The sequence below is a fragment of the Phoenix dactylifera genome, chromosome 3 (assembly GCF_009389715.1).
Source record: "Phoenix dactylifera cultivar Barhee BC4 chromosome 3, palm_55x_up_171113_PBpolish2nd_filt_p, whole genome shotgun sequence".
NCBI classification, from domain to species: Eukaryota; Viridiplantae; Streptophyta; class Magnoliopsida; order Arecales; family Arecaceae; genus Phoenix; species Phoenix dactylifera.
This window is the reverse complement of record NC_052394.1, coordinates 9,034,409-9,046,978: the sequence shown is the minus strand read 5'-3', so window position 1 is coordinate 9,046,978 and position 12,570 is coordinate 9,034,409. Positions and strand designations below refer to the sequence as shown.

Below are 12,570 nucleotides of genomic sequence, written 5' to 3'. Positions count from 1 at the left end.
GTCAGCGCCAAGCGACCACCGGATCGGATTCATTCTCTTGCTCTGTGTCCGCACGTGAAACGGGAGATATCCCATAAGCTTCTTGGGGATATGCGCTCAGGGAGTGAGCGAGCCGGCGAAAGAAAGAGATGGGGGGAGGAGTGGAGGCGCTGGGGGCGTACCGGGCGCTGCTGCGGGCGACACGGAAGACGTTCGCCGGTGACACGCTGATGCTGTCGGAGTCGGCTGTGGAGATTCGGCGGAGATTCGAGGAGAACCGCGGCGTGACGGCGGAGGCCGAGGTCAAGCGACTCCTCGACGAGGCGCGTCAGGCCTCCCACTTCATCACCCACATGATCGTCCAAGCCAAGCACAGCTCCACTAATGGAGGTTATGGTAAAATATCGAGTTTTCTTCTCGTTGCTCGTGCTTTGAAGCTGCTAGCTCTGATTTCAGGCTATTTTTTTTTCAAACGTTTGCAACTATTCCTTCCATCGAATTGGATATGGTGGTTAAAAAAATCGTATTTTTAGAGCTGGAGCCTGGATGGATTTCAAGCTGAGAAGATTGGGTCTAGGGCTAGGAGAGAATTCTCAAATTACTCATTATTTTCCTGGTGGCTGCTTAAATGTTCCAACTGTTCGACAATTGTCAAAATATTCATCAATTATGTATGAACTTATGAGTTTTAAGAACTTGTTGCCACAGAAGTTTAACATTGATACTGGATATGATAGTCAACCATTTATCTTACCATGCTTTGTGACATTGTGACGCGTTAAACGTTTTAAGATGCATAGGTTTTTGGAGTTTAAAAGAAAATTCAGCTGGCAAAAGCGAATAAGATTCTTAAGATGTAAGGGATTTCAATATTATAGCTGAATATTTTAGGATGCAATGATTCTAAAGATGGTACTTTGATGCCCTATCGTTGTTCCACAATTTTGATGTTTGTAGAGGATCATGGCTGTTATTGGCATAACAATCAGAATGGCTATTCTTTACTGAATTATATGCTTGTTAAGCATTTGGGATGAGAAGGGCCAAGATGTATAGGGTCATCAAGCTAAATATAAAAGGCCAAGAAGTCCATGGGATGATATATTTCGATACATTTGTGGAAAAGACCAAACATAGCAATAGGAGGAGATCTCATCATCGTTCATCACGTCTGTTTAGTTAGTAAAATGGGTTGAGTCATGGGATAGTCTGAATTCTGTGACAGTCCTATATTGTGACTGGAGGTAATCTAAAGTAGTCATGATTTCATGATGTCTTAGGTCAGGAAATTCTTGGGTTGAGTTTAATGTAGTTTATTATTTTCTTTGTTTGAATCTAAAGATTTAATCAGGAATTGCTTGAACTTTAAAGTCAACCTTTTTTCTCTTTTAAGTCTTTTCGCATTAGCAAGACCTAAGAGGGGACAATGCCACACTCTATGTGGTGACTTATGGAAAATGCCAGCTGGCAAAGATAGCATCAGTACTACCAAAGCTAACTTTACTATCAGGTATTCCTTAAAGTTTATTTAAGTTAATCCTTGCTCTTTAAAACAAATAATGGAATTGGATCACTGATTTGTATCTTAACCGACAACAGTTTGTTTTCTATTTTGCTATTTCTCTGCATTAGTTTAACAAAATTAACCAAGTTAAATCTTCAGCACAGCTGCAGTTTGTCCCTAGTGCAGTTTGCACCTTAATTTTTCAATATAAATATCTTCAGATAAGCTACAGAATACAGAATATGTTAAAGTTCTTATTTGAACCCTTCAAGAAAATTCTTGCTTCATCTTGCCCTTGTTTTGCAATTTTGCTTAATGAGCAACTTCTAAGTTGATTTTCTGTATCATATAAGATCTGAAAGCACACATTTAGTAATTAAAATCTTTTTTTATGTGGCGTTGTGTTTCCTGAGGCCTTTAATGATAATGCTGTTTGCGAATAAACATATAAAAATACCATACAGGTCATGCAGATTTTCACAAGGCTCTTTTGTTGGACCAAACAACTATCCATGTTTTATTTCTTAAGGAAGCATTATCTGCTTAGATTAGCTGTCAAGTTCATATGTTTTGACATCTTGGTGCATGGGACTGCTCCAATGTCCAATGGAGGGATCCCAATGTGACTGGTTACGCTTGTGTATTGCCATTTTGCTACATTTGGGCTTGCTTGACTAATTATATTCTTTTCATCGCACCATATGCATCAACATATGTCAAAATACATTACGCCATTCTCAAAAAAAAAAGCCTGTTCTGCAATTTATCTGAGAAATTGAAGATAATTGACACAGTCAAAACAGCCTAGCCATCACATGTGATGCAAAATTCTCTTATTCATATTCCTTGCACTGTTGTTGCTAGCAGCAGATCAACGCTTGACTGTAACTTTAGTATGGCATCTACTACTGCCCTGAATTATGAAGATATGGCAATGCTTTCCAGAATGTGATTTAGAGGATCCTTTAATTGCCTTTCCCATACAGTTTAACATCTCATCTCTTTTGCTAGTCTAATCTTTGATGTTTTTTTAACTTCTTCTATTGTATTGAATGGTCCATGAGATTCTTGTCAACATTATGTGATCATTGTGTAGACTGGATAATCTATAAACCTGTTTTTTTGGTGCATAAGTATTATAGAATAGCCATTTAAACCACAAGAAGAGCCAAATTGAATATGTTGCAATCGTGCAATTGTGATCATTGTAGTTGTAGAGCAGAGGGAGCTGAGTATTGAATGTCTAGGGAAAGCTTCGTCCTTATGCGTCATTTGTGCTGTAAATCAGCCATTTTTTTGTCATGAAAGGTTGATGACATCACATCATTAGCATTCTGAATTGTAGCTCCAAATAATTATCTTGGGGAGCTTGTTAACTCATTACAAGTTGTCCTTTTGTTGTCAATTGCTTTCTTTCATGTTTGCTCCACTTTTCTAGGGTTTAAAGTTTAAACCTTATCAAGCCTATCATTGCTCCCATTTGTGTGCTCCTTTAAGGCAAGCAATATGCTGCCACATTCTTCATGAAGTGCAACGTAAGCTAACTCTTGGATTTACAACCATGTTATTGCTCCCTACTCAGTTCAATAAGCACAATTTTTATGAATCAAGAGGATCTCAACGTAACAATTGTTTCCAGAGCTACTGTAGAAGGAATGTTTGACGTGGTGTGCAGTTATCCGCAAGCACTTATTTAGCATTACATTGAGTTGAGAAACCTATTCTTTGGTTGCTTATTTGCTTGATGACAATTTTGATCATTCAATTAAAGAAGTGATTGTTTTATAATAAGTATACTCAAAGGTAATATAATTATTAAAACAATGAGTTCAGGGATTATTTGTTACATGCATAAAGTCATGCATATATACAAGGAGATTGAATTGTTATCTTGTATTTTTTTAACTTTTGCACTACTAGATTGAGTTTTAGGAAGAAGAAGAGAATAATTTTGACTTTAGGTGAAGAGATGCAACTTGAATGAATTTTTACATTGTTTATTAGACCTAAACTAAGAGAAACAATAATTTAAAAAGGAAAAATGTTCAAGTATCTCCAAAGAAGGGTTTTTTTACCCTCAAAATTAAGATATTGTCATAGATTTGCATAATCAACCGTGTATGTGTGCCACTGGTGTATGATCTTGAACTATTGCTTTTTTAAAATTAATTTTGTGGCATCACATGAATCCTCGATGGTTGCCATCGCAACATTGACTCCTGAACTGTTGGTGTATGTGGCATGGCTCCTCATTTTTCTAATCAATCAAAACATGCTGCAATGAGGACCTCTATACTGTATCCACATAAACCATCTTGGTTTTGCTTGTTGAAGTGAGTCAAATTGTATATCTTTATTTGATATGGCCTAATATTTCAAACTGAAACTTATATTCATGTAAGGATGGAATGTACATATATAATCCAAAAAGGTAGCCCAATGCATGAGGCTCCTGTCTTGCAAGGTCTGGAAAGGGTTAAATGTATGCAACCTTACCCTGTGTGTGGAGATGTTGTTTCCGTATTTCGAACCCATGATCTTTAGGTCACGATGGAGCAATCTTGCCGCACCCCGAACCTGTTACCTAGGTCGACCACGTGCAGGGGCGGCCCAAGCCTTAGGCGACCGAAGCGGTCGCCTAAAGCCTCAGCCCAAAGGAAGGCCTCCGGGAGTCTCCTACGAGCCAACATAGCTGCCTACGAACCGAGTCGAAGTTGGAACTCGGAAGCCTACGAGCTGCTCCAACATGGCAGCATAGCTACCTGCTGCCTACGAGGCTACGATCCAGACATCTTAGCCCGTCCTCTATCCTCCTGCCGGCTGCCGTCCATAGCCCATAGGACCACCATAGCCCGTCTTCTCCATCCGCCGTAGTCACCAGAATCCCAGTCTTCCCAGATAACCAGAGTCCAGGGCCCTCTAAAGTTCTAAACTCTTCTTCTTCAATCTTCGGTTCTTCCTTCCTGTTCCTGCTACCTAGTTCCTCGGTTCACAGTTCACTTCCTCCTCCTCCATCCTCCTTAGTTCTTCACTTCTTCTATCCTTCGCCCGTTCGCCGTCCTCTCCAGCCTCTAGGTGGCAGGTGCTCTTCAGATATTTTCCTGTAAAGACTTCAGTACATGCTTTCCTCATTGTGCTACAATAACCCAAGTTCCTTGATTAACTTGTTTCATGTTTATGAAGTTCAAGATTTTTTGTTTTTTTTTGTTTGAATTTCATATGCATGTACTGGTGGTATCGGAATGCCTGTTGGACTTTTTTGAAGCTTGTTATATGTTATAGTCATGCATAAAGTCATGCATATATACAAGGAGATTGAATTGTTATCTTGTATTTTTTTAACTTTTGCACTATTCGATTGAGTTTTGGAAAGAAGAAGAGAATAATTTCAACTTTAGGTGAAGAGATGCAACTTGAATGAATTTTTACATTGTTTATTAGACCTAAACTAAGAGAAACAATAATTTAAAAGGGAAAAATGTTCAAGTATCTCCAAAGAAGGGGTTTTTTTAACCTCAAAATTAAGATATTGTTATAGATTTGCATAATCAACCGTGTATGTGTGCCACTGGTGTATGATCTTGAACTATTGCTTTTTTAGAATTATTTTGTGGCATCACATGAATCCTCGATGGTTGCCATCGCAACATTGACTCCTGAACCGTTGGTGTATGTGGCCTGGCTCCTCATTTTTCTAATCAATCAAAACATGCTGCAATGAGGACATCTATACTATATCCACATAAACCATCTTGGTTTTGCTTGTTGAAGTGAGTCAAATTGTATATCTTTATTTGATATGGCCTAATATTTCAAACTGAAACTTATATCCATGTAAGGATGGAATGTACATATATAATACCAAAAAGGTAGCCCAATGATGAGGCTCCTGTCATTGCAGGATCTGGAAAGGGTTAGATGTATGCAATCTTACTCTGTGTGTGGAGATGTTGTTTCCGTATTTCAAACCCATGATCTTTAGGTCACGATGGAGCAATCTTGCCGCACCCCGAACCTGTTACCTAGGTCGACCACGTGACAGGGTGATGTAAACCCTAGAGTGATGCCCTAGAGATCATGTAAGACCTATAAAATATTACAAAATCTCCAATAATACTAGAATAATCATATCAATCATAAAATTCAACCATATTAATCTAACTATATAAATCCTATCATTATCAAATAGTAAAGTTTGTTTAGCATAAAAATTCAAATGTTCACCTGATATCAGAAAATCAACTAACTAATAACTTTGATGCTCAAACTCTACGCTCAACCCATCTGAAACTACACATCTTGTGGTTTTTTAAAAAAATACAGTAGATAGATATGAGTTTTTCAGCCCGGTAAGAATCTCCAACCGTCACATCAATAAAATAAAATAAATTAATATGAGTTTTTAGATATTGTTATGGTATTTGATTCAAAACAACATATACATATTATCATCAAGTATCCATCTTATCAAAAGAAATATTTATATCACAAATACCAACAAATTAAATTGTTTATTCAGCAAGGGTTCATATGCCTTAAAATCCGTCTCTCATTAACTTAATTCCAGATTCAATAATAATTTATTTTTCGATTTTGGGCTAACCAAGATCATGCCTCAGTCCATGATTGATAAATATAAATTCCATGAGTAAGCCTATGAAGGCTATCCTATGCATAAGCTCGTAGAGGCTATCCCGCGCATAAGTTCGTGGTAGCTATCTCATATGTAAACCCATGGAGATTATTTAGGCAGAATGTCATCGCCTATTGTCACTAAGAAACTGAAAGAAACCTCAGAAATGGAGGGATCAAATGGTATAGTTCATTTGTTGGTAGCTTGGAGGATTACAAACATGACTATTGCTTTCCAATTAGCTGTTTATTCCACATATAAGCCCGTGGAGGCTATCCAATGCATAAGCTCGTAGAAGCTATCCACATAACGAGGTTAGTCCAAACTACTTCTTATGCATCTGATTATTGCATATTGTTCTTGTCAAAGTGATTCCAATTTGTCAATGTGTTCCTTACAATTTCAAGATAACTAGAATCATAATTGATATAGCCATATTTTTAATAGCTGATACCCACATATAATAAACACATAAATATACTCATGCCAAACATCATATAAAATGACATCATCTCATGCAAAATTGAATTCATAGATACAAATCCAATGATATAAATCCAACAATACAAATTCAATAGTACAAATCTATACATAACATATACTGGTGATCATGTATAAGGATTTTTACCTCTATTGACAACAAACTTAACACACTTAAGTACTAGCCCACATCTTGATTTATGAACTGGGATGTCAGAATCCTGCTCAATATCTTTTTATCCAAAAGATTATTCTCCTACAGAACCAAGTGCAATATTAAAATAAAAACCATAAAATCAACTATCTAAAACCTTCTATTGGGGTTTATCAGGGGTCCACCATTGAGTCCCCTGAATCTTTTCCATCAAACTCTTGGATTAGTTAGAGAGAGAGGAGAGTGAGAGGAAGAGAGAAGAGAGAGAACTCTCGCTCCTTTCTCAAAATAGGAGAAAGTTCTCTCCCTCTTTCTCAAACAAAGGAAGGCATGTAAGGCTTGGCTAGGTGACGACAACAACATAGGGCGGTGCTCGACAGTGGTGGGCCAGTGGAGAGAAGACAAAAGAAAAATGAGAATAGGTGTTGAACCAAATCAAAATTTGGCCTAGATCATGGCCGACTCAATGGTCGACTACCATACCTCATCATACAACCTTAGAGGAATTAGGGGGGCGGGGGATAGTGATGGTCTCGGCAATGAGCGGGGATCACTGACGATGAAAGATACAAGAGGAAAAACAGGGGAGCCTTTATTCAATAAGATTCTGGCGACTTGCCGGTTCACATCAGCCGGCAACAGCAGCACTGGAATTGGGAAAAGGAGGAGAAGGTATAAGGATGATTACCTCGATCTTGCGAGGTCTCAAAGATCCGAGCTTGGGGAAGGCTTAACGGAAAGAAAACACACGGAAATGGTGGAAACAACGATGATTGCTCGAGGATTCAATGATGGAGTTCGCAGGAGGAAGAGGAAACCTTTTTATAGAGGAGATCCTAGGAATTTAGTCGAGACCCGGCATGTCATAGGTCTCCCATCTCCGCTGGACTCAGGAGAGAAGAAGACTCCCAGTAGGAGTCTCCTCTACGCCCTGCACGTGCGATGCATGCATGTGTCCAACCGAGTTGGGCTGACCCGATCCAACCGGGTTATCAATTTGGTTCATAACAAACCTTATTGTTGTGCCAAGGCTCACTCTCTCGTGCATATATAATACCAATTATTTGAAAATTAGTATGTGCCGTCGAAGATATAGGTGGATACTGTGCCTCCTGCCATGGTAATGTCTTGAAATTCTTCAGCAAAATTGTCATATTTTGTAAGGAAAAAAATTTAATTTTTCATTCATTTTGACCTATTTAGTGTCTTTCTTTATGTCCTGTCCATATTTATATGCGTAGTTGCTTCAAACTATTACCAACATTGTTTAATGTTGCTCGACCTCTCCAGCTATAAACTTATTTCCTTTTTGGGTAATTATCTACATTTTCTACTGCAGTTGTGAAGCCTGGTAAAGAGCATGCTGGAGCAACACTAGAGATTCCTTCTGAAGAGATTCTCTCTAAGTTGACATGAGCAAAATTTAGCTAATTAGAATGTCAAAGGCAACAACCATCAATATCGCAGGTTAAGCATCAGATCAGTTGATATATTGAATAAGTGTTTCATCTGAATTATATTTGCCTGAGGAAACCAGCAGGAATATTTTATTCTTCTAGTTGAACTTTACACTTCAACTGTTTATCTAACAGAACTAACAAGGGCAGAAGAAAGTAAAACTTGCTATTGGGACTAGTTTTTCATTTGTAAGTTGTAGAAGTTCAGGGGTAAAGGCTCATAATCTGGTGGATCTATATTTTCCTAAGAGGTTCAGAAGGAAGCTAAGTGGCTGTTATTTTTATTTTTTAATTGAGTCTTTGCTCTTTCTATCTTGAAGCTTATGTAGAAATTAGCTTATCTGATACGGTTGCTGCATTTCCTTCTGCCATGAGACGAGCAGACCATCATAATATACTGCTTGTGTCTCACTGTAAATGGATTTGCATATTGCTCTGTCCTTCAATGCAGTAGCAGACTTCATGTTTGTTCACTAATTCTTTTTTTTTTTTTTTTGCGATGCTGATGAGAGTACAAAAGTGAAATCTTCATATTATCTTAATTAGTATTATAGTTAATTTTTATTAATAAAATTAATTAATTAATGTTTTATTTGTGTTTGAGTGAAATTAATCCAAGAGACCCAGTAACTCTGGATTTGAGCCCAAAGCCTGGCATTCCGAGCTCAACAAATCCTCAGCATCTCATCTGAGCCTCAAGTCGCCCGTCATCCGCATGCAATCCATATCACTGTAACCACATGTTTCAGCTAGCACAAATGCCCGCATCGTGGAGCTTCTTAGCATCATCAAAACTGTCCATGTGGCTCTCCAAGCATCATGGTATCTCCTCCAAGGGACCTAAGCCAAACCGGCTCTTCAATTCAAGCCACATCTCATTCATGGTTTCGGATTCCCTATTTCAAGAACATTCAGCTGCATTCCATTCTTCCCATCATTCATCTATACTCAAACATCAAAACAAATTTCATGCATCCACGTCAACGGGTTGAAGCAAGATCAACATCCCATCTCCTTTATTTAGGAACAAACCCAACATAAAAGTCTTCCCAGTTTTTCATCCCATCTACCCGTGAAGCACATCTTCAATGAACAGAGCATGCGTCGCCCCCGTGTATTCATGATCTCCAAGCATTTGTGGTGACATGCGTAACTCCCAAGCATATCAGCAGCCATCGGAGGAGAAGAGTCCCAAGCCGAGTCTTCTTAACTTCCCAAACGTCTGCAACGCTTCCAGCTGAAGAGTCCCAAGCGATTCAAATTCATCCCGTATCTCAAGCAAACGTGGATCATTCCAAGCTGCATTCAAATCCATGCGGTTCAGATGCTTCATCATCCCAACAGCCGTTTCGTCCAGGGAAGTCCAGCCGAATCAAAACCTTCCCATGACCGAGTCCATCGCAAAGCACCCAACAATCTCGGTTCGACTTCCATCGCGAAAACAGGGAGCAAATTAAACGGCCGGTTTGATCTTCATTGATTCCCAGCGTCTCTTGAGCTTTGGGAAAATTCTATAAAAGGGGGAGCCATCCGGTGGAAGAGAGGAGGAGGCGAGGGGAGGTCACAGAACGGAAGGGAGAAAGCAGCCGACGAGGAAGGAGAGAACCACACGGTGGAGGAAAAGGAGGAGGCGAGGGGAAGCCACGGAACCAGGGAAGCCAACATCCATTTCTTTCCCAGCCGAGCGAGAGAGGAGAAGAGGCCACGGGAGAAGAAGAAAGGAAACATAGTACTCTGTTTCCTTATCAAAGAAAGAAAAAAAAAAGGGTTTATGTTTGTTTTATTTATTCTATGCTAATCCCTTTTATAAAATGTTCCCATTTCATATGAGTAGCTAAATCTTCTCTAGCTAAGGCTAGGGAAAAGCCTAGCATTTTCTTCATGTATTTCATTTAATCATCAATGGGATTTTAATGTTTTTGATTTAATTTATGGTGCAGGAAATTTATAGAAATTATTTCAAACTTATATATTTTCTTTGATTTGTTATTTCCCCCGGGTATAACAGATGCTTAGAAATCCCTGTAGTTTAAAATAGAATTACTGTAATACTGCCCATAAAACTAAATCTATTTAACTGAGATAATAGATGATTTTAAGAAAAGCATGATGAAGTGCTAGGCTGTATCCTGATGCCTTAGTTATATTTTGTCAATCCGAATATTATTTAGCCTTTAGTTTTTGTTCACTGTCAAATCCCTGTGGATTCGATCTCGGACTCACCGAGAATATTATTTTGCTACACCCTATACTTGGGGTATCCTACGTTTAATTTTCCTTTTTAAAAGAGCAAGATTAAAATCGTAGCAAGTTTTTGGCGCCGTTGCCGGGGATGCATGAAATTTGTTTTGATGTTTGAGTATAGATGAATGATGGGAAGAATGGAATGCAGCTGAATGTTCTTGAAATAGGGAATCCGAAACCATGAATGAGATGTGGCTTGAATTGAAGAGCCGGTTTGGCTTAGGTCCCTTGGAGGAGATACCATGATGCTTGGAGAGCCACATGGACAGTTTTGATGATGCTAAGAAGCTCCACGATGCGGGCATTTGTGCTAGCTGAAACATGTGGTTACAATGATATGGATTGCATGCGGATGACGGGCGACTTGAGGCTCAGATGAGACGCTGAGGATTTGTTGAGCTCGGAATGCCAGGCTTTGGGCTCAAATCCAGAGTTACTGGGTCTCTTGGATTAATTTCACTCAAACACAAATAAAACATTAATTAATTAATTTTATTAATAAAAATTAACTATAATACTAATTAAGATAATATGAAGATTTCACTTTTGTACTCTCATCACACCCCCCAACTAGCTTATTGCTAGTCTCTAGCAATTTAGTGTGAAAATGATAGAATGAGAGTGCAAAAGTATTATTTATTTTATTAATATATATCAATATGCATGAATTAAAATAAATACTCACTTTCGTAGAGCATTACGATTGCACTTAGCACATGCAACAAGCCGTTAAACCCTTAGGTTACCCTAGTGGACGAGTGTTGTCTCGTGAGGGTTTGCAGTGATGTTACCCACAAACATCGTTTTTAAGTTAGAAGATACTTTAAAACATAGCAACTCTTAAGGCAAATGTAAATGTGACATCTTAGAATACCTATACCTCCACCACAATTGAGTACCCTTTGAGTTCTAGGTGCACTACTCAAATTCACAAGTGTTAACTACCATTTGTTAGCTCCCGACTCACTAAATTTTCCGAATATCACATATTATTTATCCAGAATGGTTCGCATATAAAAATGAAGCTATCAATCCCAACTAGACATCCCAGGTACACAGAGTTCTAAAACAATGGAGTCAAACCAGTCATCCACATGTCACTTGGTTTAAGTTTAACTAACTCACTCATGTTTAATTTATTTTTTATTTTTTATTTTTATATATATATATATTTTTTTTTCCACATAGTGACTACAACAGTTCAACTCCATTAGGCTCTAGTAAGGTCCATGTAACGAGCTTTGGGTCAATGACTCTTGATCCAGTTGGCTTAAGGCATTAGGTGAAACACCCTTCGGACTTAATTACTCGAACCAGACTACGCCACGAGGCCAGACTAGTCACTTATTTCAGTCATTTTCACCTTTTTACGCGAACACTCGCTGCTTTGTAGGCAAGAGGCCCGGTTACTCAGTGAAGACAAACAGTATTATTTCTCTCTCTTTTTTTATTTATTTTTATTTTTTTTATGTAATGTGACTGTATTGTGACTATAGGTCAACCAAGGTCAGAACATAAGGCACCCAGGTGATCTAGCCGGGAATTTCAAACTCAATCTTTATGTGAAAACCAAATCATGAACTTTAAGACAAGGACACTCGTACTTCTCTTGCGAATAAGGTCAACAAATAAATAGGTAACACAAGTGAACTCCTGAGGCTTTCCTATTGTCATTGAATACTTGTGTGGGGATCTAATAATAGGTCTCTGATAAGTCATAATATGCTCCTTGCCTTAATAGCTGCACATGTTTATTTCTTTGAAAAAAATATAGTGGTAATTAGATGCAACAAAATATATTTTTGTTATTATTATTATTATTATATATATATATTATTATTTTTTTTATTATTTTTGTAATATTTTTTTTTTTTTGAAATGATATGACAATTGGTATGATATATAGAAAAATACAGTAATCTCTAACAAATTTGGCTTGCCTTCTGTAATATGGCTCTTGTTCATCTTTTTCATAAGAACTCTCTTCACGGCTTTGTCCTCAGCCATTTCCCATTTGCCATCATTTACTAACCTTTTCTTGTGAAATTAGGGATGGGGTAGTCAAAGTTACTAATAAATGAACAGAAGAAAAATAAATTATCTGCCTCAGTATAATGCT

At 38.1% G+C, this 12,570-nt stretch overlaps 1 protein-coding gene across 1 annotated transcript; it reads left to right on the top strand.

Moving 5' to 3' along the window:
* LOC120110208 (mitochondrial zinc maintenance protein 1, mitochondrial-like) lies at nt 1-8,680 on the top strand. The gene is made up of 2 exons (XM_039124543.1): nt 1-375; nt 8,090-8,680. Exons 1-2 carry the CDS (start codon nt 129-131, stop codon nt 8,164-8,166), a joined length of 324 nt encoding a protein of 107 aa, XP_038980471.1. The 5' UTR covers nt 1-128; the 3' UTR covers nt 8,167-8,680.
* The last annotated feature ends 3,890 nt before the right edge of the window (nt 8,681-12,570 follow it).